The following is a 22,201-nucleotide window of genomic DNA, read 5'->3' as shown; positions in this document are numbered from 1 at the left end:
ATAATTCAGGCCTAAGAAAAATTAGTATTTCTTGCTGTCACTTTTCATCTTTCACCTGACAGGGCCATACAACCAACAAATCAGATGGCTCAATGGTTATTCGGTGGCTCAGGGAAAACCTATATGTATATATTTTTTTCTTTTCTCATCACCTACCACATTCTGCTTCATGTTAATAGTTTGGCTTTTATGAATTTTGTGCTTTCTTCCTTTCTCTTTCCTTTCCCCTCTTCCTTTTCTAGAATTATAGAAATTGAGTTAAAGATTAAAAATTTTTCCCCTTTCTATAACTTACTAGCCAGTACATATTACAAATATAACCTGCCTTCAGTTAGGGAGAGGCAGCATAGCATCATGGTCAGGAGCATGGACTTTGCAACCAGACTCTCTAAATCCCAGCTCTACCACTTACTAGCTGTACAACCTTGGACAAAGAACACGACCTCTTCATTCCAATATAGTATTGTCCAATCTATACAAGAGGTGGGTGGGGATAATAATCAGCCCAATCTCAGCTCTATACTGATTAGCTGTGAGACCTTGGGCAAGAAACTAAACCTCTCTATGCTGAGGTATTGGCCCTTTAATAAAGTGAAAATAATAATGACACCTATCAGTAAGACTTTTATAAGGAGCAAATAAGCATACATAAAGGACTTAGAACAGTGCCTGCTAAATTATAAGTGCTATATAAATGTTTACTATTAATATATATTCCTTTTATATACTTTGGGTTCTTACTCCATTTACCTTTCTCTAAAACAATTGTACCCAGGCATTTTTAAGCACAAAACTGTGTAGCTGCATAAATTTCTTGAACGTACTAAATGAACACTTAATGTCTTTTTATAAATAATCTTGTTCTTTGACATTTGGGAATACAAGCATGTCTTTTTTTCAAAGCAAGGATATGAATACAAGGAAATGGCAAATAAAGGTGGTGTTGAGAACACTTGATTAAAACTTTTATTACTAATAAAGGAATTGAGCCTTTCATATAGTTTCCATAATCTTCTCTTAATTCATATAACTTATCCTTGAAATTTCACACTAAGCTATAAAATTTTAAGTTTTTTCTCCTTATTCTCAAAATGAAAATATTTATTCACATTCATATGGAGAGGGAGAGGTGTGATACTCCATTTTCTGTTGTAATTATTTTATAATTCCACTGTTCTAGTACTTACTATCCATTTTACCATATGTTAAGCTCAATACCCTTGGGATAAATGTGAAGAATTTTCATCATGACCACACTGAAATTAAGTGGCATACGTGAGCGTATCCTATCTTATGCACTAGAACCCAGCCAACTCCAAGAATTAATACAATGTAATCATTCATGATACATGCTAATTGGGATCTTTTTAAGCTTAGAAGTTGCCTGTTTAAAAGTACATTTTATGAACTATAAAATCCTTTTAGCAATAGCTTCAAAAGGATGCTGATGTCACTGCTCTTTCCTAATATTTTGTGGCTGTATCTGGTTCGGGATATCGCAGAAACTAAACCAGATTTATGCGGTTCATTTTGTTGGTTTTCTAAGCAATAGGTCAAAGAAAAAAAGTGAAACATAAAAAAGGCCATCTCCACATTACACACTTAAAAGTGCTGTTTTATGTAAAGGCTGCCATGGCACACTACAACTTTAAGAATTTAATTGTCCCAAAATACTAAATGTTATTTTAATTTAATTAAAATTGATTTTTATTGTTTTCTTTGAATTTTGCTTTCTAAAAAGTAACCCTATTCCTAATGTCTACTTTCAATGGGAAAATTTTTAATTACTTGTTAATAGAAGGGGAAAAGAGTTGGTGCTAAAAATATTCACAGAGAATTAATGACGGGGAGGAACACCCACCTACAGCTTTGTCAAGTCACCTGATTGTTACATAACAGCAAGATGATCTGAGTGTTGGTTTGTTCTTTATGTAATCTTTTAGAAGCATGTATCTAAGTCTTCAAGAGATGATATATTTATAAAAATAATTATTATACATAATTTATGTGATTATTTCATTTTTTAATATCATACCTACTTCTTATGAAAATACACCATGTTTCAGAGAAATATATTTTTCTGTTCCTCATTTAAAAAAAACAAATGTAATGCTGGTGGTGACAGGACCTAGTAATTGGTGTTAAAAAGTTATCCTTATTGGCCAGGCACAGTAGCTCAAGCCTGTAATCCCAGCACTTTGGGAGGCTGAGACAGGCGGATCACGAGGTCAGGAGATCGAGACCATCCTGACTAACACAGTGAAACCCCATCTGTACTAAAAAATACAAAAAACTAGCCAGGCGAGGTGGTGGGCGCCTGTAGTCCCAGCTAGTCGGGAGGCTGAGGCAGGAGAATGGCGTGAACCCGGGAGGCGGAGCTTGCAGTGAGCCGAGATCTGGTCACTGCACTCCAGCCTGGGCGACAGAGGGGAACTCCGTCTCAAAAAAAAAAAAAAAGTTATCCTTACATTTAATTTTATTCTGTAAAATCATACACATATATATACACAATAAATATGTATATATATGTGTATACATACACATACACATAAAATATTAAAATATCACCTTCTATTTTGAGAAGCAGGAAGTTTGATTGTGAAGTAATTTGCAAAAACACTTTTAGGCACCCCACTACTATTCATCCGTTTCATCAGAAATAAGCACTGAAACATTAAAAACTGATTTTTTTCTGGTCTGTGTAAAATCTATGGGGATAAAACAAAACATCATATTACTCAAGTATTCTGAAGACTTATTTACTGAATTTGTTTGGCCTATATATTCCTTACCATGTCAGTACATATGGTCTTGTAATTGTGATGACCCACCAATTCCTATTTGATAATTATTATTTATACATTTCTCCCATGGTTCTTTCTCTTATTTCCCTCTAAACACATTATTCTTTGTCAGTTGTGAATATCTCCTTTGCATGTTTACTATAGGTTCAATATCCCCTTACCTATATTTTCCTATTTTAAAGCATTGGTGATATGTTAAGGTACTGACTGAATTTAGACCTGCTATTAAATAACTTCCTCATAAATATATTGAATAGATTCTAAATTCAATATTGTGTCTCTGACCTTCTTACCTAAAATAGCCTTCCCTCATCCACAGCATCTTTGACATTCTAATTTTCTAACTTGCTTGCTTGTCTGTTTTTAAATGGCATTTGCTACTATTTCACATATTTTTATTTGTATCCCTGTTTATTGTTTTTCTCCCTCACTAAGATATGGAAATCATGAAGGCAGGCACTTTGTTTTATCTCTGTATCCCAGGTACCTGGCACATATAGGCTCTTAATAAATATTGCTTGAATCAGTTGATGCATATGTGTCTGCTTTCATAATAACCTAAAATACCAAATCGTAACTGTAACAAGTAAATCAGTAAGTATCTTCTAGTTGAAGCCTAAAGGATAAGTTTATCCAAGATAGCACCAACAATTGTGTTGTATTTAGCCTCTTGTGGCTCTTATACAGTGGCCTGAGTATATCCACACACTTTCTAAGCAATTTATCTTCAGTGAACAAAATTTTTCTTCTTTCAATTGTGTTATGAAACTTAGTAAATCTAGAGTTAATTGAAGGCAGAAATTATGTCTTATTTATTTCTGTATCCCTAAAACATAGCTTATTGTTCAGCACATAGCAGACACTTAATAAATGCTGTTGAAGGGAAAAATTGAGCAAGCCCCTTTTTTGTTTCCTGATTTATTTCATAAGGACCTCATTGTTCTTTACATTTCTGATAAAATGAAATTTCAGTGCTTTTTGTTTGTTTGTTTTGTATGTGTGTATGTGTGATGGAGTCTTGCTCTGTCACCCAGGCTGAAGTGCAATGGCACGATCTCAGCTCACTGCAACCTCCACCTCCCAGGTTCAAGCAATTCTCCTGCCTCAGCCTCCCAAATAGCTGGGATTACAGGTGCACGCCACGATGCCTGGCTAATTTTTTGTATTTAGTAGAGACAGGGTTTCACCATGTTGGTGAGGCTGGTCTCGAACTCCTGACCTCAGGTGATCCAACCTCGGCCTCCCAAAGTGCTGGGATTATAGGCGTGAGCCACTGCGCCTGGCCTTCAGTGATATTTTTTAAAGTACTAAATACAAGGCAGTGGATTACAATTCAATGATAAATTTTTCTTTAGTGGTATTATCATTTTCACCCAAAAGCACCAGGCCAGTCTTTCCCAAGAGTGGTAAGATATGCCTCGTAGTACAAATTTAACCCCTTTTTCACTGCAAATCAACTTAGACTGAATTTTAACTCTGAACTTTTAGTAATGATTAGAGTCATTTTTAAAACATTGTCATGAAGTTTACTTCTTGATTTATAGTTTATAATTTTCTGGATGCGTGTGTGTCTATATATATATATATATAGACACACACATATCGTGCTACTGAATTCATTTGATAATCTTTATTTTATTCCAGTTCTACTCCGGTCCTTTCTTCACTTCCCAAATGTGCCTGAGGTGATAATTACATTGTAGGTTTTGCTCAAATAAAATTAGGTTTTAATTGACCTATTCTTACAATTAAAGCTTAAGTTTCCATAGATGTGATTTTGTCTGTTAGAGATACGACTTTCCCCACTTTTCAAGATATTCTAAGTATCTGATGCACAGTTAACACCATTTGGCATAAATGATGAAATATGAGTCACTTCAAAGAATGTGATCTTCCACTTGACAGGGAAGATAAAGGTCTTAGGAGAAAAAGTTCTCAAACACAAATTTTTCTTAAAAATATATCTAGATCAGATTATTCCACAACTTAATGACATTAACCATACTAGTGATTCTGGACATATTCAAGATAGCTTGAAATGCAGGTTTTTCCTCAATTTCTGATTTGGGAAAGTGTATGGGTTATGGCTCAGGATTGACCAAAGGGAAATTTTCATGTTGTTTAAAGACTTGTGATTAGATAATCTGATAGTGTAAATAGTTGAAATAATGAGCATAAGGAGAGCCCTGATGGGATAAAAGAAAGATGTTAAAACTGCTTTGCTTTAGGCAGTCCCTACATTGGCAATAGCAGCACTATAGAAAGAGCAAAGAGCTGAGATTTATTTTTAAATTACTCTTGCTCATGAAAATACATTTTCAAGATCTAAACAGATGTTAAAAATTGTGTAAGTTCATTGTGTCTTTGGAAAACCCCATTCCCTTGTATTTAGAGACAAGTGTCTGAAGTACTCCCAAGATGTGTTTCCTGTTAGATTGTTAAATAAGCTTAATCAAAACTATGATTTCATAATAAAACTATTATTTTGACAAGCAAGGTTCATAACTTTTTTCTCTCATCAGGATAAATTGAACCTGATAATGTTTAAATATCTCTAAAGGAGTATTTGTTCTGAAGAAACAGAACAGCAGGAATATTTGGAGTACTTCTACATTTGGAACAATATAATTAATATGGCTTTGGTCATCTCCAAACCCTTTATGTTACAGATATTAACAGCTTTGCCCAAGACTTTTCTATTGAAGTAACATCTTTGGTGTGGGAGCAATTTGTACTATCGCAAATTGTATCTCATTAAAGATTCTATGTATCAATAGTAGCAAAGAACACATCTTATATGTAGGATTATTCCATATATTCTTAGACATTTTTAAATAAATGTTTCTAGGAAGTAAAATATAAGAAATTAGGTTACAATGTTATTTATTTTAATATTTGTTTTTTCAGGTGGCTTAACAGAATTAATATGCTGACGGCAGGATATGCAGAAAGAGAGAGGATTAAGCAGGAACAAGGTAAAGGAATACTTTTTAAAAATAATTATGTTATACTTTTTTTCCTGCAGTTATCTTATACAGAAATTCATTGCTATCACTTGAGAGAAAATACATATGTCAATTTTTGTTTATTTCTCTTCTAGGCACTTAAGTGAGGTTTAACAACTTGTAGAGATAGGAACTGAATGCTCAAATTTTTGGAGCAGCTAATGTGGAGTTCTCTCCTATTTGTTACCCCCTCCTCCCGTCTTGTTCCTATGAAGAAACAAAATCTTAAAAATGGAAAAAGTCTATAATAGGTCTTATGATTGAACCAAGTCCAGATCCTTAGCAGTGAGCAATTTTTACTATTTAGCAGTTTTATAGACATTTAAGTGGCCTTTTACGCAAATAAATGAGATGAATGATCTTTTCTTTCATAAATTTTCTCATTTGGTTATGTTCTTCAGCTCTGTTACTAACTCTGTGATCCTATGCAATTTGCCTTGGTACTGACCTCAGATTTATGAAACACAGTGTTATGGTGCAGAATTGAAATCTTAAGAACAAAAGCTGTGGTCATTGTTCTTAGGTGGCTTCACATTTCCCAAAGGGTGTTTATTGTACATCCCTTGGAAACATAAATAGGTTTTTGAAATTATCTGTTAAAAGAATCCATAGACTGACACACTTATAAACACAAACCTATTCATAGTTGTGTCTTCAGTGGGCATAGCCAGTTTATTGATGTGGAGATTCTAAAAGCCTTCTGTTTCCTTTTAGACTTAGAGTAAAATCTCAACCAGGTGTTTATTTTTTTTTATTTTTTTATTTTTTTTTGAAATGCGGTCTCGCTCCAATGCCCAGGCTGAAGTGCAGTAGTGTGATCTTAATCTTGGCTCATTGCAGCCTCGACCTCCCAGGCTCAACGATCCTTTCACCTCAGACTCCTAAGTAGCTGGGACCACAGGCATGCACCACCACAACTGGCTAATTTTTGTTTTTGTTTTTGCTTGTTGATTTTTGTAGAGATGGAATTTTGCCATGTTGCCCATGCTGGTCCCGAACCCCTGGGCTCAAGCGATTCGCCCATCTTCCAAAGTGCTGGGATTACAGGCATGAGCCATTGTGCCCGGCCTTCAGCCAACTCTTTTTTAAAAAAACACCTGAAAACTAAAGATTTTAAAGATGTAAAAAAGACAGCCAGATGCCAAAACCAGTATGTCAGCAAATGTGTAAGCACAGATTAGTAAATTTTTTCTGTAAATAACCTAATAATATTTTGGGCTTTGCAGGCCATGTAGTAGAGACTATATATTGCATAGGCCTAAATTTATGGTAAGAGTACTGAAAAGAAATTAGTCTTCCTTTACAAATTTCTTTAAAAGGAATAAAACAGTTCTCTAAAAGTGTTTATAGATATTTTTCTGATTTGTTAAAGACATTGTGTGGGCAATGTACTGATAGGAAAATGAATCTTTGACTCAATTTGCATAAATATAAGGGAGCTTGGTTCTTAGGCTTAACTTCTGTATTTTATTACTTGGCATTACTATGAACCTGAGCTTCATCTTGATTTTAGTGAATTTCCTTTGTACTTGGTATTATATAGCCAAATTTTATTATGGATGAAATAACTGGTAAGTTATATAGTTATATTGGACATGCAGGTTCCAAAAAGTATTTAGTCTGTGGATTCATGATGTATTGGTCTATCATGTGAGTAGAAAATCATAGGCAGAAGCTAGTAGTTACAATTTAATGCAACAAGAATCTTACTAATGCAATACATCCAGAATCTCTGAAATAATTTTGATTTCCACATAGAGTGCGTGTTCCTCAGTCACTTTAGCATAGGTCAGAAACATATTAGACTTCTTACCTCCTGAATGATTAGGTTGCATGGTATTCCACGTAGAAAACTACTAGATGCACTTATCTACTTCACACTTCTGTAGAGTTATTTGAGTAGAGTTATATCTTCTGAGTACCATTCTAAGTAATGAAGATAAGCTTAATACAAAATATAGCTGTTTGAGGACTGGGAATATTTCTCCAAGATGCAAGGACATAGCTGCCAGATACTGTTTCCATCTAAATAGCCAGTACAGCTTAGAAGTGACTCTTTCATTGACTTAAATAAAAATTTAGTGAATTGCTATCTTTGATTACAGAAGTATAAAAGATGTGGGGTTCTCTTTCAACATCCATTGTTGTACTTAGAGAAAACAGAATTACACTAAATTCAGCCACCAAGATAATAATTTGGCTAATTGTCTACTGATCATTTTTGTATTTTTTCCAGCTTCAAGAAAGACATTCATGACATTATTTTCAGTCACACATAAGGTCTTTTTAAAGCCTTAATCACACACAAAAATGAATGAAATATATTGTATTTCTTTGACAGTTCTAAATGAAAAAGTCTTTTTTTTTTTAAATCATCCTTTTGTGTCAACATGAGAAAATAAAGTAGAAGTTTTCCTCTTCTAGTGATGGCACTGCTTTTTCATGAGTGCTTATAAAATTGTGTATCATTGAAAGAGACATTAAAAGTATCCATTTAATTTGTGCTATATAGACAGCTAAGAAAAATAAATTAATTTGCTATTAGAATAAAAATCAGACTAGTTTTCATCCTCTAAGCAACAGTGTGTCTCTAATTTTCCACACAAACCCAAAAGAGCCTAACTAAAATTTCTATGTAGCCTCTTCTCTGACATTGCTTTCTCAAAGACACACAGCTTAGTGTAAGGAAAAAAGAAAACTAATTTGCAAAGTAGTATTTCAGCCTTTTCTTAGGCAACCCAAGAAAACTTTGGATTGATGATGCTTTTCAATAAACCAAGAATTCCATCAAATAGTGGGACTAAAATTCTTCCTAATTTAACGAGAAGGAAAAAGTAGAGAAGGAGCCTTCCAAAATCTGTCACTTGTAGTGACAGCTATGGAACCTTTGATAAAATCGTGATCGTCTCCTTAGTGTGCTAATAAGGACCACTTGAGTTATTAACGCCTTGAAGGTATCAGTGCAAACATCAAGGAGGTACTCTGCACAGGTGCCACAGTTCCTAAAAATAGTAGGAAGAATACCGGCAGGGTGATCTTTCCTTGGCAGGGGCGGGTTTGTTTATTCCATTTACCTACAGAGTGATTTCTCAGTAGTATTTCAAACTCTCACAAAACTACCCAACCCAGGCCCCAGGACTCCAGATTTTACTTTTCATTGCTGGGCCTTGCTACAAGAAAAACTTTAGGTCTAAGAAGAAGAACACCAGGCATTTATCGCTTATGTGATCTGGGTCACACTGTCCTGTCATGCTACTACAAATACACCCAAGAAGATAAGCAATTCTAATATTTATTGAGTGTTATCAAGATGCAAGGCACTTGAATATATATTACCTTATTTAGTGCCAACACACACACAACTCTGAAAGGCAGTTATTATTAGACCCCTTTTACAGATAACAAAACAGACTCAGAGAGGTTAACCACCACAAGAACACCAAGATGGTAAGTGGTCTAGCTAAGAGTCAAAGCTACACCTGTCTGACTATATAGTTCATGTGTTTTTCCACCATCATTTGCTGGGTCCATTTCTGGGCAACTCTGCCAATTCATATTTGCGGGAACACTTGGTATACTGGCTATCACTGGCATGAACCAATGGAAAAAAATAGATATCAAATTAAGATTAACTAGCCTTTGCTTATCTTTTACTCAAAGGGAATAACTAAAGCAGCAATAGAATTTTCAGAGTCTTTGTATTTTGAGGCCTGAATATAATTGAGAATGTATTTTATTTCCAACTTCCTTTGCTGAAGAATTTATGTTCACAGTAGCCAGAGGTATATAGCAGGAGGAGATAGGGGGATAAAATGTTCATCAATATACACATCAAACTCTTCTGCTATACTTTACAAAAGAGTCCCAGCAACTTAGTCTCCAGAACTTTAGGGTAAGGCAGTTTCTTAGTTCAAATCCCAGATCTATTACTTTCTATTTGATATATAGTGATTTCTTAATGTATATTTGCTGTGATTATCATTAATATTAATCAGCACTGCAGGGAAACCGTATAAAAATATTACAGTATGGGAATTCATGGGTGGAGAGGCGTTCCTGTAAATACACATGCCATGATTGTTCACCTAAGTGTGAATATTAGTTAAGCCTTGTGATGATTCTTTTGTGATTTAAATTTTCATAAGAATAAGGAGACTTTTGTTATAATATGTTTTTTCTTATCATCTGAAACTGATGGATAATACTTCAGGTTTTTTTTCTTGTAAATCATATAAAGAATAAAACCAGCAGTTACAGGGTGGATGGGATATTACTGGAACAGATTCCAATTATTGGCCTCCTTTTGCTGCATTTGACTTACTCTAGTAATTTGAATTTATCTCTCAGAGTTCTTTCCCCTCCCTCTTGCCTGAGGTCTGCCAAGTCACTTTGTCTAGTTGCGTACATTCGCTACCCTTTTAAATAGTTCTGGAAGTTTAGAACTTGCAGCCCACATCAGCAGATTTGCCCTTTTGCATTTGGCAAGAATCAGAACGTGCCATGTGTTTCCAAGGAGAGGTAGGAGTATGGTGTTATAGAGATTCATGTCAGCATGAGTCTGGAAACAGTGATTGTTAGATAATCAGTGAACTGAAGCCAGAGAAGAGAATTGAGAGCATTATTTTTAGAGCTGTTTATATCTGTAGAGATCTACAGCAATGTATGTATTGCTTTTCTTTGAGTACCTTTAAGATAAAATTATACACCTTTAAGAGGCATCATGTGGTATCATTCATTAATTGAAGCTTCAGAATAATTGGATCTGAAATCTAAGGTACCCTAAACCTGATTGGGCTCATGCAGTACGTTTTTCTTAACTTTCTAAAATTATGGCTGCATGTAACTGCTTGCTTTAAAAGGAAGTTAGAATTAGGTGATTGTACACTTACTTTCTCCTCAAAACTCAACTGAAAATAAAAGTTGGTAGGCCAAGGGTAAGGTAGTGCTGGGGAACATGATGTTGGAACCGAATTTAAATTTCCTTTTTTTAAAGGGTAGTTTATGTTTGTGAAAATATGACTAGAAGCATTTAGTAGAATGTTGACATATCCATGTCTGTGAATTTTCAGATTACTGGAGTGAGAGTGACAAGGAAGAAGCAGATACTCCATCAACACCAAAACAGGATAGCCCTCCACCCCCATATGATACATACCCACGACCTCCCTCGGTAAGTTAGCAACAAGAACATTACTTATCACCAGATTCTTTGACCTGAAACATCCTTTTGTATGTTAAAAACATATGCAGTAGATTGCATATCAAACTTCAGGTTTCTCAGGGGAAAAGAAAACTAGGAGTCTAAAATCAATAAGCTAATTTTTTTAAGTATACAAAGAATATTTAACCAGGAAAAACAGTCACTACAGATTCCAGGCAGAATAAGTATGTCACCACTTTTATTAACAAAATATACTGTTTGTGTTAAGGTAGCCTTTGTGGAGATAATCAACAACAAAAAAGTTTTCTTAGAAAAAGATATATAAAATGACCTTATTTATTCCACACTAATAAAGTTTATTCCTATGTCTTTTAGAATGAACTCATAAAAATTAATATTATAACTATATTGAAGATATTTTTGCATGTAGCTTTCTCAGCAGCCATGGGACCTGGTTTAATGTATATGTTCGTATGGTGTGTCAGACAATTCTCTGTAAATTACTCTGTGTATAGACTGTACTTTGATCTTTTAATAGGATAAACAGCTGGTTTACTTGGGACTATCCCACTTTATGTCCCTTTCCCATCAGAATTACCAAGAGTGTCTCAGTAGTGTTCCAGTTTAGACAATAATATTCCATGGTCAGGCCGGGCATGGTAGCTCATGCCTCTAATCCCAGCACTTTGGGAGGCCAAGGCAGGTGGATCACCTGAGCTCAGGAGTTCGAGAGCAGCCTGGCCAACATGGTGAAACCCCGTCTCTACTAAAAATATAAAAATTAGCCAGGTGTGGTGGCGGGCGCCTGTAATCCCAGCTACTCAGGAGACTAAGGCACAAGAATCGCTTGAACTTGGGAGGTGGAAGTTGCAGTGATCTGAGATCACACCACTGCACTCCAGCCTGGGTGAAAGAGTGAGACTGTGTCTCAAAATAATAATAGTAATAATAATATTCCATGGTCACATTACCATAAGAATCAATTCTGCCTATCTTGGGACTAAGTCTTCCACATAGGAAATAGAAGCTGGATTTAGGTGACAACAACAGCCAACCTAATTCCATCTCAGTACTACTCCAGGGGGATAATTCATATTTTCTCTCTTTTTCTAAAACATCAGGATCTGGATAATTTCTTTAAAATATCTATAAAAGAGGAAGAATAGGAAACAGCATCTTCACTGAACAGCTGCTTAAACATGGCAATTTGTGAATTTCAAGAAGAAAACTATTCATATTATTATTAACATGTGGGAAGGTAACTGCCCACAGAGGATGCCAAGTAACTTCTCCTCCTTTACCAGGAGGGGTGGTATGCAGCTTCACCTCAGTCAGGCATGTCCTGGCTGCCACCTCAGCCCTGTTTGTGATGATCACATTTAACAAATCAGGCTCAGCCTGGGCTGGTGTGTTTGTTAGTCCCCAGAGCTAGAGTAAGGCTTGTGGCAGTAGAGGTGCCTGCAACTATTTTACAGTGTTCACTTGATGCCAGTCCTTTTTTGGTTATGTTTTGTGCTATAACATATAGTCCCAAACTTTAAATTCCAGGGATAAAACTATTCCATTTTTCTTTTATATTTATGTGCCCTGCAGCATCTATGCTCAAGGCTAATGGTAATCCCCAGCAAGGTATAATCTCATCCTGCCTAACATTTTTAACCCCATAGAAAGTAAGACCATCAGACAGCTTTTCTCTGGCACCCATAGGAGCAGACATTCTCCTATGAAGAAAAGGAAGGGTTCTGTCGCTTTATAGGCAACCTGTTCTCATATCCAAAAGACTCTCTCCTTGTCCCCAACCCCAAGCTACATGAAATCAGGAATATGAATCCAGGGACAATACTTCTTCAAGATCTCAAAATGTGTAGAGTTTTTAAACTTTGGAATTTTTGTAGTTGCTGAATTTTCTTATGTAAGCACTAACTCTTATATTTTCATTGTTGTAAAATTATGCATTAATATGTCAGATTTTTCATGAGAGCTTGGTATAGCCACATTTCAATACATCCATGTCTCTGTCTCTTAAAATGTAAGCTGGGGCCTAACTTTGAGATGTCTACAAACTTGCCTAGTCATTAACTTGACTACGTAAGAGTTCATCTACTTAAATATTACCTGGTGGAAACCGAATGTGTTCCTTGGAATAGAAGTGGTCTGTTATTTTGGTAGAGACTAATCAGGGGCTCCTTTCTACAGATGAGTTGCGCCAGTCCTTATGTGGAAGCAAAACATAGCCGACTTTCCTCCACGGAGACTTCTCAGTCTCAGTCTTCTCATGAGGAGTTTCGCCAGGAAGTAACTGGGAGCAGTGCAGTGTCTCCCATTCGCAAGACAGCCAGTCAGCGCCGCTCCTGGCAGGATTTAATTGAGACGCCACTGACAAGTTCAGGCTTACACTATCTTCAGACTCTGCCCCTGGAGGATTCTGTCTTCTCTGACTCTGCAGCCATCTCCCCAGAGCACAGACGGCAGTCTACCCTGCCAACTCAGAAATGCCACCTGCAGGATCACTATGGGCCGTACCCCTTAGCTGAGAGTGAGAGGATGCAAGTGCTAAATGGAAATGGGGGCAAGCCTCGAAGTTTTACTCTGCCTCGAGATAGCGGGTTCAACCATTGCTGTCTGAATGCTCCAGTTAGTGCCTGTGACCCACAGGATGACGTGCAACCCCCAGAGGTGGAGGAAGAGGAGGAGGAGGAGGAGGAGGAAGGGGAGGCAGCAGGGGAAAACATAGGAGAAAAAAGTAAGTATGTTTCTGGAGATTCTTAGCCTGTATACACAAAGTCCTAACCTTTTCAAACTTCTTATTTGAAGAAAATAGAATCTTGCTTCCCTTTTTTCTTAAAATAATAGTATTGCTATATAGTAAGTTAGGTCTCCCTTGGTGACCTACTTTCAGAACTTCAGTAACTTGGGAAAACAAGATGAGTAATGAAGCTTATATCCCAAGATACCTACAGCTGGAGCAAATAATTGTTTTCTCCAACTAAGCCATTTGCCTTTTAAGGTTAATGGTGGTTTTTTTTTCCTTCCTTCTGTTATCCACTTTATTCTCACTAGCATGCACCATCTCACTGGCCCACAGTGGTTGCCCCCTGAGTTGGGTTAAGAAACTATAAATGTTTCAAGCAGGTTGTTAGCAGAGCCTTGGTTGAACAAATGAATATACGCACACACCCACTCACATCTATACATATACATATTTATCTTTCCTTTTTATTGTCAGAAGATTTAAAGGAAAAATCCAAAAGATAGTTTTTCCAAGGATAGATTTGACATAACATTTCTTTCAACTCCAAATAGCTGAACTTGTTTCTAGAAACCAATTTTCCAAAAGCATCCATCTACTTTCTTGGTATGTATGTTGATTATAAAGCTCAATTTATGTGAATCAACTCTTAAAAGACAAGTCAATGAAGTAACCCTCTGTCTTGTTGACATTAAGAATATCTTTACTGGTTATTAAGTTCTTTATTCAACATGCCATACCAAGCCTCTGTTTATTATTAACGTGACACATCAGTCCAGAAACCCAGGCTGGTTTAAGGGAAAGGCTACAACTCAGTTATTTTAGTAAGAAAGAAAATCTAGGTTTGGCTATAAGTCCTGAACATAAAATGCCCAAAACAAAATATATAGAAGAAATAGTATAAAACTGTTCACATCTCTTTATTCAAAATGTAGTCTCGGTCAATTAATGCAGATAACTTGAGCAAATGGTGATGAAATCACAGTTACTTGTTTGGTACCCCTAGGGCAATAGACTTCTCTTTTTAAAAGATGAAAGCAGAATGTAGCCCTCAGACCATTTTACAAATATATGGGACTTTGATTACAGGATATATTAGTGTAAGTTCTTCATCACAACTGGAAAAGTATCTCAAAGTGCACAGATTACCGACAGGTCAAGAGCCCCATGTCAGTGTTAAGCTTGACTCATTTAAAATGATAGTCTCTTTGGAAATGATTGACAAGAAAATACAGTGGACCTCCCTTTATGGTATGGATCTTCATTGCACTATTTAATATTATCTACCAACAAAATATAAGAATTGCTTGTAATAAAATTCATATGCTGGGGCAGTTTCCATGTGAAGTATATTTTAGCTGCAATCTCCATGAGAAACACTATAAAAGGTATGTTGTTAGTACAGGAAAAGTAATTACCATTCATTACTTGTCAAGCCCTTTCAACATTCACATCTATCAGAGTTTATGGAAGACTCTTATGGAAGAAATATTTAGGAGCCATGTTAGTCCTCTGCAGGAGTTCTGGCAAGCATAATAGTAATGTTTAATATTTTAAAGATTACTAAAATTAATAAATTGTCTTCTAAAATTTAAAGATGAGTTAGAAACTTCATTTCAACTGTCATTCAGGTACTACACAACTGCTGTGACTAAGTATGTGAGGTTTATTTATTCTCTTACAAACATATTGGAGAAAACACTTTATCTCAGCCCTTTTAAGATAAACTGTGTTGAAATTAGGCACAGCCCTCTGAAATAGAGAATTCTGTTCAGAAAACATTTCATCATTCCTACAGGTTAAGTCACCAATGTTGTCTTGTTTTGAATAAGTTAGGCACTTAAGAGTTCATCCTGGTCATTGAATAAGGGAAGGCTAGAAAGAAGCAAGCGTGTCCTAAGACATGAAGGGAAAATATGGCACCATGCTTGCTCATTCTTCAGGTTTCCAGTAGTACACAAAGCACCTCTAGTTAGATAGCGTTCAATTTTTTCTTCTAGAGTCTCTTTTTTGTTGTTCAGTAGATTGCATTTTTTAGCCAAATAGATGCACTCCTAAGTTGGTTGGGTTTTTTCTTTACATTTCAGATGAGTTAAGTGGGTAGTTATTCAGTGCTTTCCATCTTTTTCAGTGGGCTCTCTGTAGAATAATTGTTATAAGACAGAACAGACCTAGTAAGTGTGTCAGTAAATTTGGTATTGTACTTTTTGTCTTTACAGTACAATATTGTGGGACGTTTCTTGCTATTTCAGTCAGATCTGCTTCCCTGAAAGTGGCCTTGCACTATCTTTCAGGCCCCATTTCTTTCTGGGTATTTTTTCCATAAATCTTGCCACTTGATTTCTCCATGTACTTCAGACTGTTTGTAACAGAGTAGTGCATTCATGCTTTCCTGGAAGATGCTTATTATTCAATGAAATGTATGTTTGTTCTAATGATGGTTTTCTGCATTGCTATTTCTAATATTTAGGAGTAGGCAATTTGATGAACACCGTATTCAGGAAACATCAGCTTTAAAAACCAGTGTTTTCAAAAGAATCTTTAAGGTCTAGTTATGGGATGTCATGTTCATGGCTTCCCTGGATTGACCATTAGGAGTAAGTTCTCAGGCTGCTTGTTCAAATCAAGCTGTTTGGTGTTATGTCAGCAGAGCAAAAATTATACACGGGAACGAAGCTGTGGCCATTACATTAGCCTTAGCCTCCCGTACATGTCCTCCAACACAGAGCGCTCACTGTGCTGCAACCCAGTTCAGCAGGCAACCTGTGCTTGTAAAAATCAAAGTCCAATGGCAGTGTGTTACTAACTGTGCTGTTCCAGGCCAGCATTCAGTTTGACCTCTTAAAGTGAATTTGTAGTAATCAAGTACAGAACTTGATGACTACAAAATTATAAGTTTAATGTGTAGTTCCAAACATTTTTCTCAGTTTGCCAAGAAATTAAAAATAGGAAGTATCAGACAAGTGGCCAAGAGAAATAATGGAAGAAAACATGAAAATATAGTCTGTCATATGCTTTAAGGGTGAAGAATTATGTCCTCTTTCTTATCATTCATATTTTATCTTACCTTGTATCACAATGTATGTTATATAGTGCTTATGAGCTTACAGAGCAATCTAAGAAGCAAGATATACCTAAATCCATGCCTTAACTGTTTTTCATTTTCCTTATGGATATGGAATTTGGCCCTGCTTATAAGTATATTTAGCCTTCCTTAGAACAGACTTCAATCTGTGTTCTCATGGCTGAACTACCTTTTGCCTTATTTTGAAATTCAATTATTTAACTGAGTCATACTGTGATTTTCTTAGGCTGAACTCATTTTAGTCTGAAATGGATGATACTAAAAGTACACAGATGAGACCTGTCTTGTTTTCCTTTGACTGAAAAGTCAGCTTGCATATTAATTATCTTGACCCACTTCACTGACATTTGAGAAAAGACAAGTAATTTCCTGTTATCCCAATTAGCAGTTTCAAACCTTACTAGGTATGGACCTTATAAGACATCAGCTAAATTAAATTATAAATTATGTCATTCTATGCAACTTTAAAGGAATATAAATTATGAAAGTATGGGACAAAATATGAAGATATATTTCATTCAGAAATAATCTGCCATAACATTAAAATGCTATTTTGGTTAATACAGCTTGAAGTCAGCTTAGAAAATCTCACTTTCCTTTGCTGTATGTACTAGCCAATTCAGATGAGGATTTGAAAAACGTTATCCCTTAATCCTGCTGATTTTCCCCTAAGCAATTATAAGGGAACTCTCCTGGACACACATTCTTGGTGCCTTCATTTACTCAGTGAAGTCATAATGTCCTTTATCATTGTCTTCAAGATTACCTACCAGTATTCTCACTTAATTTACACATATATGTAGCTTGGTCTTAGAAATCTAAAGCAAAACCAAGGTCTTTTAAGGGGGAATAAAATCTATTACCTTGGAGCCACTGTACACATTAGATTATCAGGCTGAAATATTATTGACATTTTCAAAATGAGATCTGCTGAGAAATATATTTTAAGGTTATTTTTAAAAATCTAGACTGAGTTTGGTGGCTCATGCCTGTAATCCCAGCTTTGTCACTGTCCCACTTACAACTGGTATGATTGATCAAGTTATTTAACACCTCGAGACCTCAATGTCTTCATTTTCAAATCATATGGTAATAATACCCAGCTTTTGAGGTTGCGTGAGTATTCAATGAAGTGATGTCAGAAAGCACCTTAGATCCATATATGACACATTATAATTCTGTCCAGTAAATGTTATATAGATTTTATATAATTATATAGATTTTATATTTGTTTTATTTATAGATTTATATAATTATATATATTTTATGTAGATTTGTATTAAGGCAAAGTGGGCAATTACAATACTTAAATAGTGAATTAGGCCTGGCAAACCTCATTAAGTAATGTTTACTACATGTCCTATCTTTGTTCAGTTCTAGCCATCGAGTCGAACCATATGACATGTTGCTTTTGTAGGTCAAAATGATGAAACATTAGCAATTTTGTATGTTTCAACCTAACATATTAGCTGTGTTCTGGGAGCTAAAATAGAAATGTTTCTCGTTTCACATTCTTATCACTCACTACTCCTTTCTTTTTTGACTTTGGACATTTGGGAACTCAAAAGAAACCTTGTATTCCAAATAGCAATACTTTTATCAGATATATTTACTGAAATATTTATTTATAGATCTTGTCATTTGGGTCTCATTTCAAATATTTTCCCCTCAGAGACCCCTTCTTGACAACCCAATCTGACCCAGATACCCGCCACCACCATTCATCCTCTTGTATGGTCACCCTGTTTTATATTTTTTCCAGCTTTATCACTATGGGTATAATATTAAATATTGTTCACAGATTTATTTTCCATCCCTACCCACCAGAATGTAAGATTCTGAAGAGCGGGGATTTTATTCCTGTCTTATACACCTAGCACCTAAAACAGTATATGGCCCAAAGTAGCCCAGGCACTATTGAAAGCATTAATGAGTGAATGAATGAGTAATAGCTAACCCCTTTTGTTACTAACTTGCTTTCAATTTTATTATTTACAGAACTAAAGTTATTGTATCCAGCATAGGACATAAAAGAAATCAAAACATTGCAGAATTCCTCATTTTTGGTATTTTGTGAAGGGAAAGCCAGGACTGCATGTGTTCAGCATACCCTCTTTATGCTGGAGACCACAAAGCTGGGATGCTGATAACTAGAATTACTGCTCTTCGCGTTATGGCTCTTTTATGGTCACATTCTCTACTATTGAAACCATTTCCTCCTGTTTCACTGCCATTTCAAAGATGAAGGCCACAAGAATATGACATCTGAAATAACTAGTTCATTGTCATAAATCAGTTAGAAACCAGATCTTCCAACTTTCTTAGGCAGTTGTTCTTCCCACCAAAATCCACTGCTTGTAGAAGGAAGGAAAACTCAAATCACTACCAGTGCTTGGCTAACATTCCTAGTCATCCATCACCTAGCTTCACCTTAATTAGTTTGTAAAAAGTGTTGAAACTGTAACTTGTACTTTGGCAAATAACCAATAGCCCTGCATCAGCGAGGAAAATAATCTCAAAAGTGTTAATAAGTAATGACATCAGATGTAAATGGCAAAAGAAGGAATTGTAGATGCTGTCAAGTCACAACAGCAGAATATTTGGCCAGAAGAGAATTAAAGCTCACACAAAACAATGTCAACCCCTCACTAGCATAGGTAAGACGTTATGATTTATGTTGTTTTTTCTTACCAAGAGAGATTATTAGATTCAGCCACAATGTTATCTGCTACTATTTTCACACATCAAAAAAAAAAAAAAAAGAAATCACTTCTCTTCAGCTCAATAATAGCATATTGTTCATTTCTCCATAGAGTACTTTCTAGCTTATTGTATGAGAACCTACAGCCTCTTTTTCCCTTGCTCACCCTTGCTAGAGTAGGCCGAAGGTCACAAATGCCTCATTTTTGTCCCTCAGCATACACAATTTACCTCCTGTGGTTGGTTACCAACTACCAGAAGATGATAGATTAAGATTTCATAGGATTGCACCATAAAACATACATTGGAGATTTTTTAACTACCCTATTTTTGTTGTGTAATTCCAAAGTAATAACTTGCTTATTGCAAAATAAATAGTACAGTGATGAAAGTGCAAAGCCACTTTCTCTTTTCTTTACTCTCCAAAGTTACTGTCAAAAGTTAAGGTTTTAAAAATCAATTCTTGCATGAATTTGTTTTCCTTATATATCTCTATCTTGTAACTCAATGTGAGTTAGGGATATGAAGGATGGTTTAGTTGATTATCCATTAGAGTTCCTGTAAAACTTTTTAGATATGGCATTAGTTTATAATGTAAGCAACCATCCTGTGAAATAACTTACATAGCACCTTAGAACCCAGCCCAGTCCCAAAATTTATTACTCTCGAAAATGTAGCAGTTGACCTTTTCAAAAACAATAGAAATGTGAGAAGAAAAAAATGGCATTGGCTGTACATGCACACTCATACACTGCCCCCCCAACACACCCCCTCATACACACCCCGACTCATATATCAGAAGTTCTCTTGCCTACTTGCCTAATGCCTTAATGCCTTATGAATTTTGCTCCGCTTTCTTTATGAAGATCTTCCAGTACTTTCAGTTTATACCAAAGCTCTGTGATGAAAAGAGCCAAGCCAGAGCCAGTTAGAAAAAATTAGCAAGTCTAGCCTCCAAAAGCCAGAAAGCAGAACTTGGATATGGGCTTCATAGCCACTGAGTCTGGTGACCAGTTTACCTACAGATTTTAGCTTCAAGTTATAAAACACTGAACCTTCTACTAAACAATCTCTTCTATTTCCATTGTTCTCACTAGTTCCATACTACTAGCCACTCAGATTTTCTTATGCCGTGCCATAGGTACATCTTGGCCTAATATTTGGTCTTAATAACACAATCTATTACACTCTAAACTTTTTCTTTTAATGGGAAAATGTTCCCACTACTATGTCATTCAATAAGGAAAAAGTGCCCATTATTATATTTTTAAGTGGAAAATTTGATCTTAAAAAATTAATAGTTAAACCTCATACTTGAGAACTTATAGCAGGTTCTTGTCTCAGGAATGACAATTTCGTATATTTTTGTTTTTACTACAAACACAAAATATGCCAATAAAATCAACGTTCTGGATTATTTTGCAGACATTTTAGAATACTTGAAAATAAGAGTTATAGTTGTGTAACTCACTGATTGACTTCAGAGCTTTTAGAACTGCAAACTCTTTAATGTTCTTACTCAGATTTTCTAACATTTCAATATCTAGATTTAGCCAGCTAAAATGCAAACTAAATCTCTGTATTGTACATATGGTTTGCTGTATCAACATATAATCCAATTAGTTCCAAACATGCATTCATGCATTCAACATGCATTTATTGTTTATTTTTCTACACACAAGTTACCATGTTAAGAGCCTGTCTAGCTCTTACGTAAGTCTACTTACAACAGAAATGTGTAAATTATTTTTAAGAAATAAAAGATTTTTTTATTTCTGATAACATGAAACACAGCAAGTAATTCCAAATATGCAACATCTTTGTTACCTTGTATCAGTAATTTTCCCTAGTAACCAGTTTATAATTTTATAAAACTTATTCATTGAGAGATGGTGCAAGATATTTTATTTTTATGTTGTTACTTATCACTTATGCAAAATTTGTAAGACTAGTTAAAATCAGATGAGATCACTTAAAGAGCTATTTCTGATTCAGCTTATTCCTTAAACATCATGGTTGAGGAATATGCATTCTGGTTACCCAGTTGTACTGATTAACACAAATCAGATGTCTAAAAATCAATGAACTGAACTTCATATTATACTGACCATAGATTAATTTTTTTTATAATTGAGAAAGCACTTCTTAATGTTATGCTATAATCATTGTAGAATTTGATTATCGGGAAATCCTATTAATATAGGGAATATTAGCTGAGCGTTAAATACAGAACATTATATTGTATTTTGAATGTCTATTTTAGGGAAATTTGAACCTTAAAATTTTAAATAGTTTTTCATTTCCTTCCACATTTGAAATCCCTAATCTTCCATGATTTTGAATCTGTTACTTTTAGTGTGCTATTTCTCTTTTGATAAATCATCCGTAGAATGTAGTTACTTAATGCCTAAGATCTATTCACTTAAGACCTCCAAATTTTATTGGTCGTTTTCATTATTTTTTTAAATTTTTGTTGTTGTGGCCCTTCCACTGCCCCGTGACTGAATTTAGAGTTTATTCTGTAACTTATGAAATGGACATTGTAAAGCATATACCTTGATATTCTTGGTGAGAGAAAATAGCCCATAACTTTGATGTCACTAGACTTAAACTGTACACATTTTTTTTCCTATCATCTCTACTGTTTTCTCCTGTTCCTTAACAATGCCAATACACAGGGGTTCACGTGCCTTTTCT

The 22,201-nt window shown here is 35.3% G+C and overlaps 1 protein-coding gene across 8 annotated transcripts in view; it reads left to right on the top strand.

Annotated features, from left to right (window-relative positions):
* Positions 1-22,201, top strand: part of CNKSR2 (connector enhancer of kinase suppressor of Ras 2) — a 295,703-nt gene that overhangs the window by 239,835 nt on the left and 33,667 nt on the right. For all 8 annotated transcript variants that reach the window (XR_004180567.1, XR_004180566.1, XR_004180565.1 and 5 more), the window contains 3 exons: positions 5,712-5,779; positions 10,879-10,979; positions 13,167-13,713. Coding sequence is in view for 4 of the 8 variants with exons in the window: in XM_021933018.2 (XP_021788710.1) it covers positions 5,712-5,779; positions 10,879-10,979; positions 13,167-13,713 (716 nt within the window). In the remaining 4 variants the exon portion in view is untranslated. The remainder of the gene's footprint in view (positions 1-5,711; positions 5,780-10,878; positions 10,980-13,166; positions 13,714-22,201) is intronic.

Source organism: Papio anubis, chromosome X, assembly GCF_008728515.1.
Source record: "Papio anubis isolate 15944 chromosome X, Panubis1.0, whole genome shotgun sequence".
In the NCBI taxonomy this organism is placed as follows: domain Eukaryota; kingdom Metazoa; phylum Chordata; class Mammalia; order Primates; family Cercopithecidae; genus Papio; species Papio anubis.
Note: the sequence above shows the minus strand (reverse complement) of the source record. Positions and strands in the feature narration are given on the sequence as shown.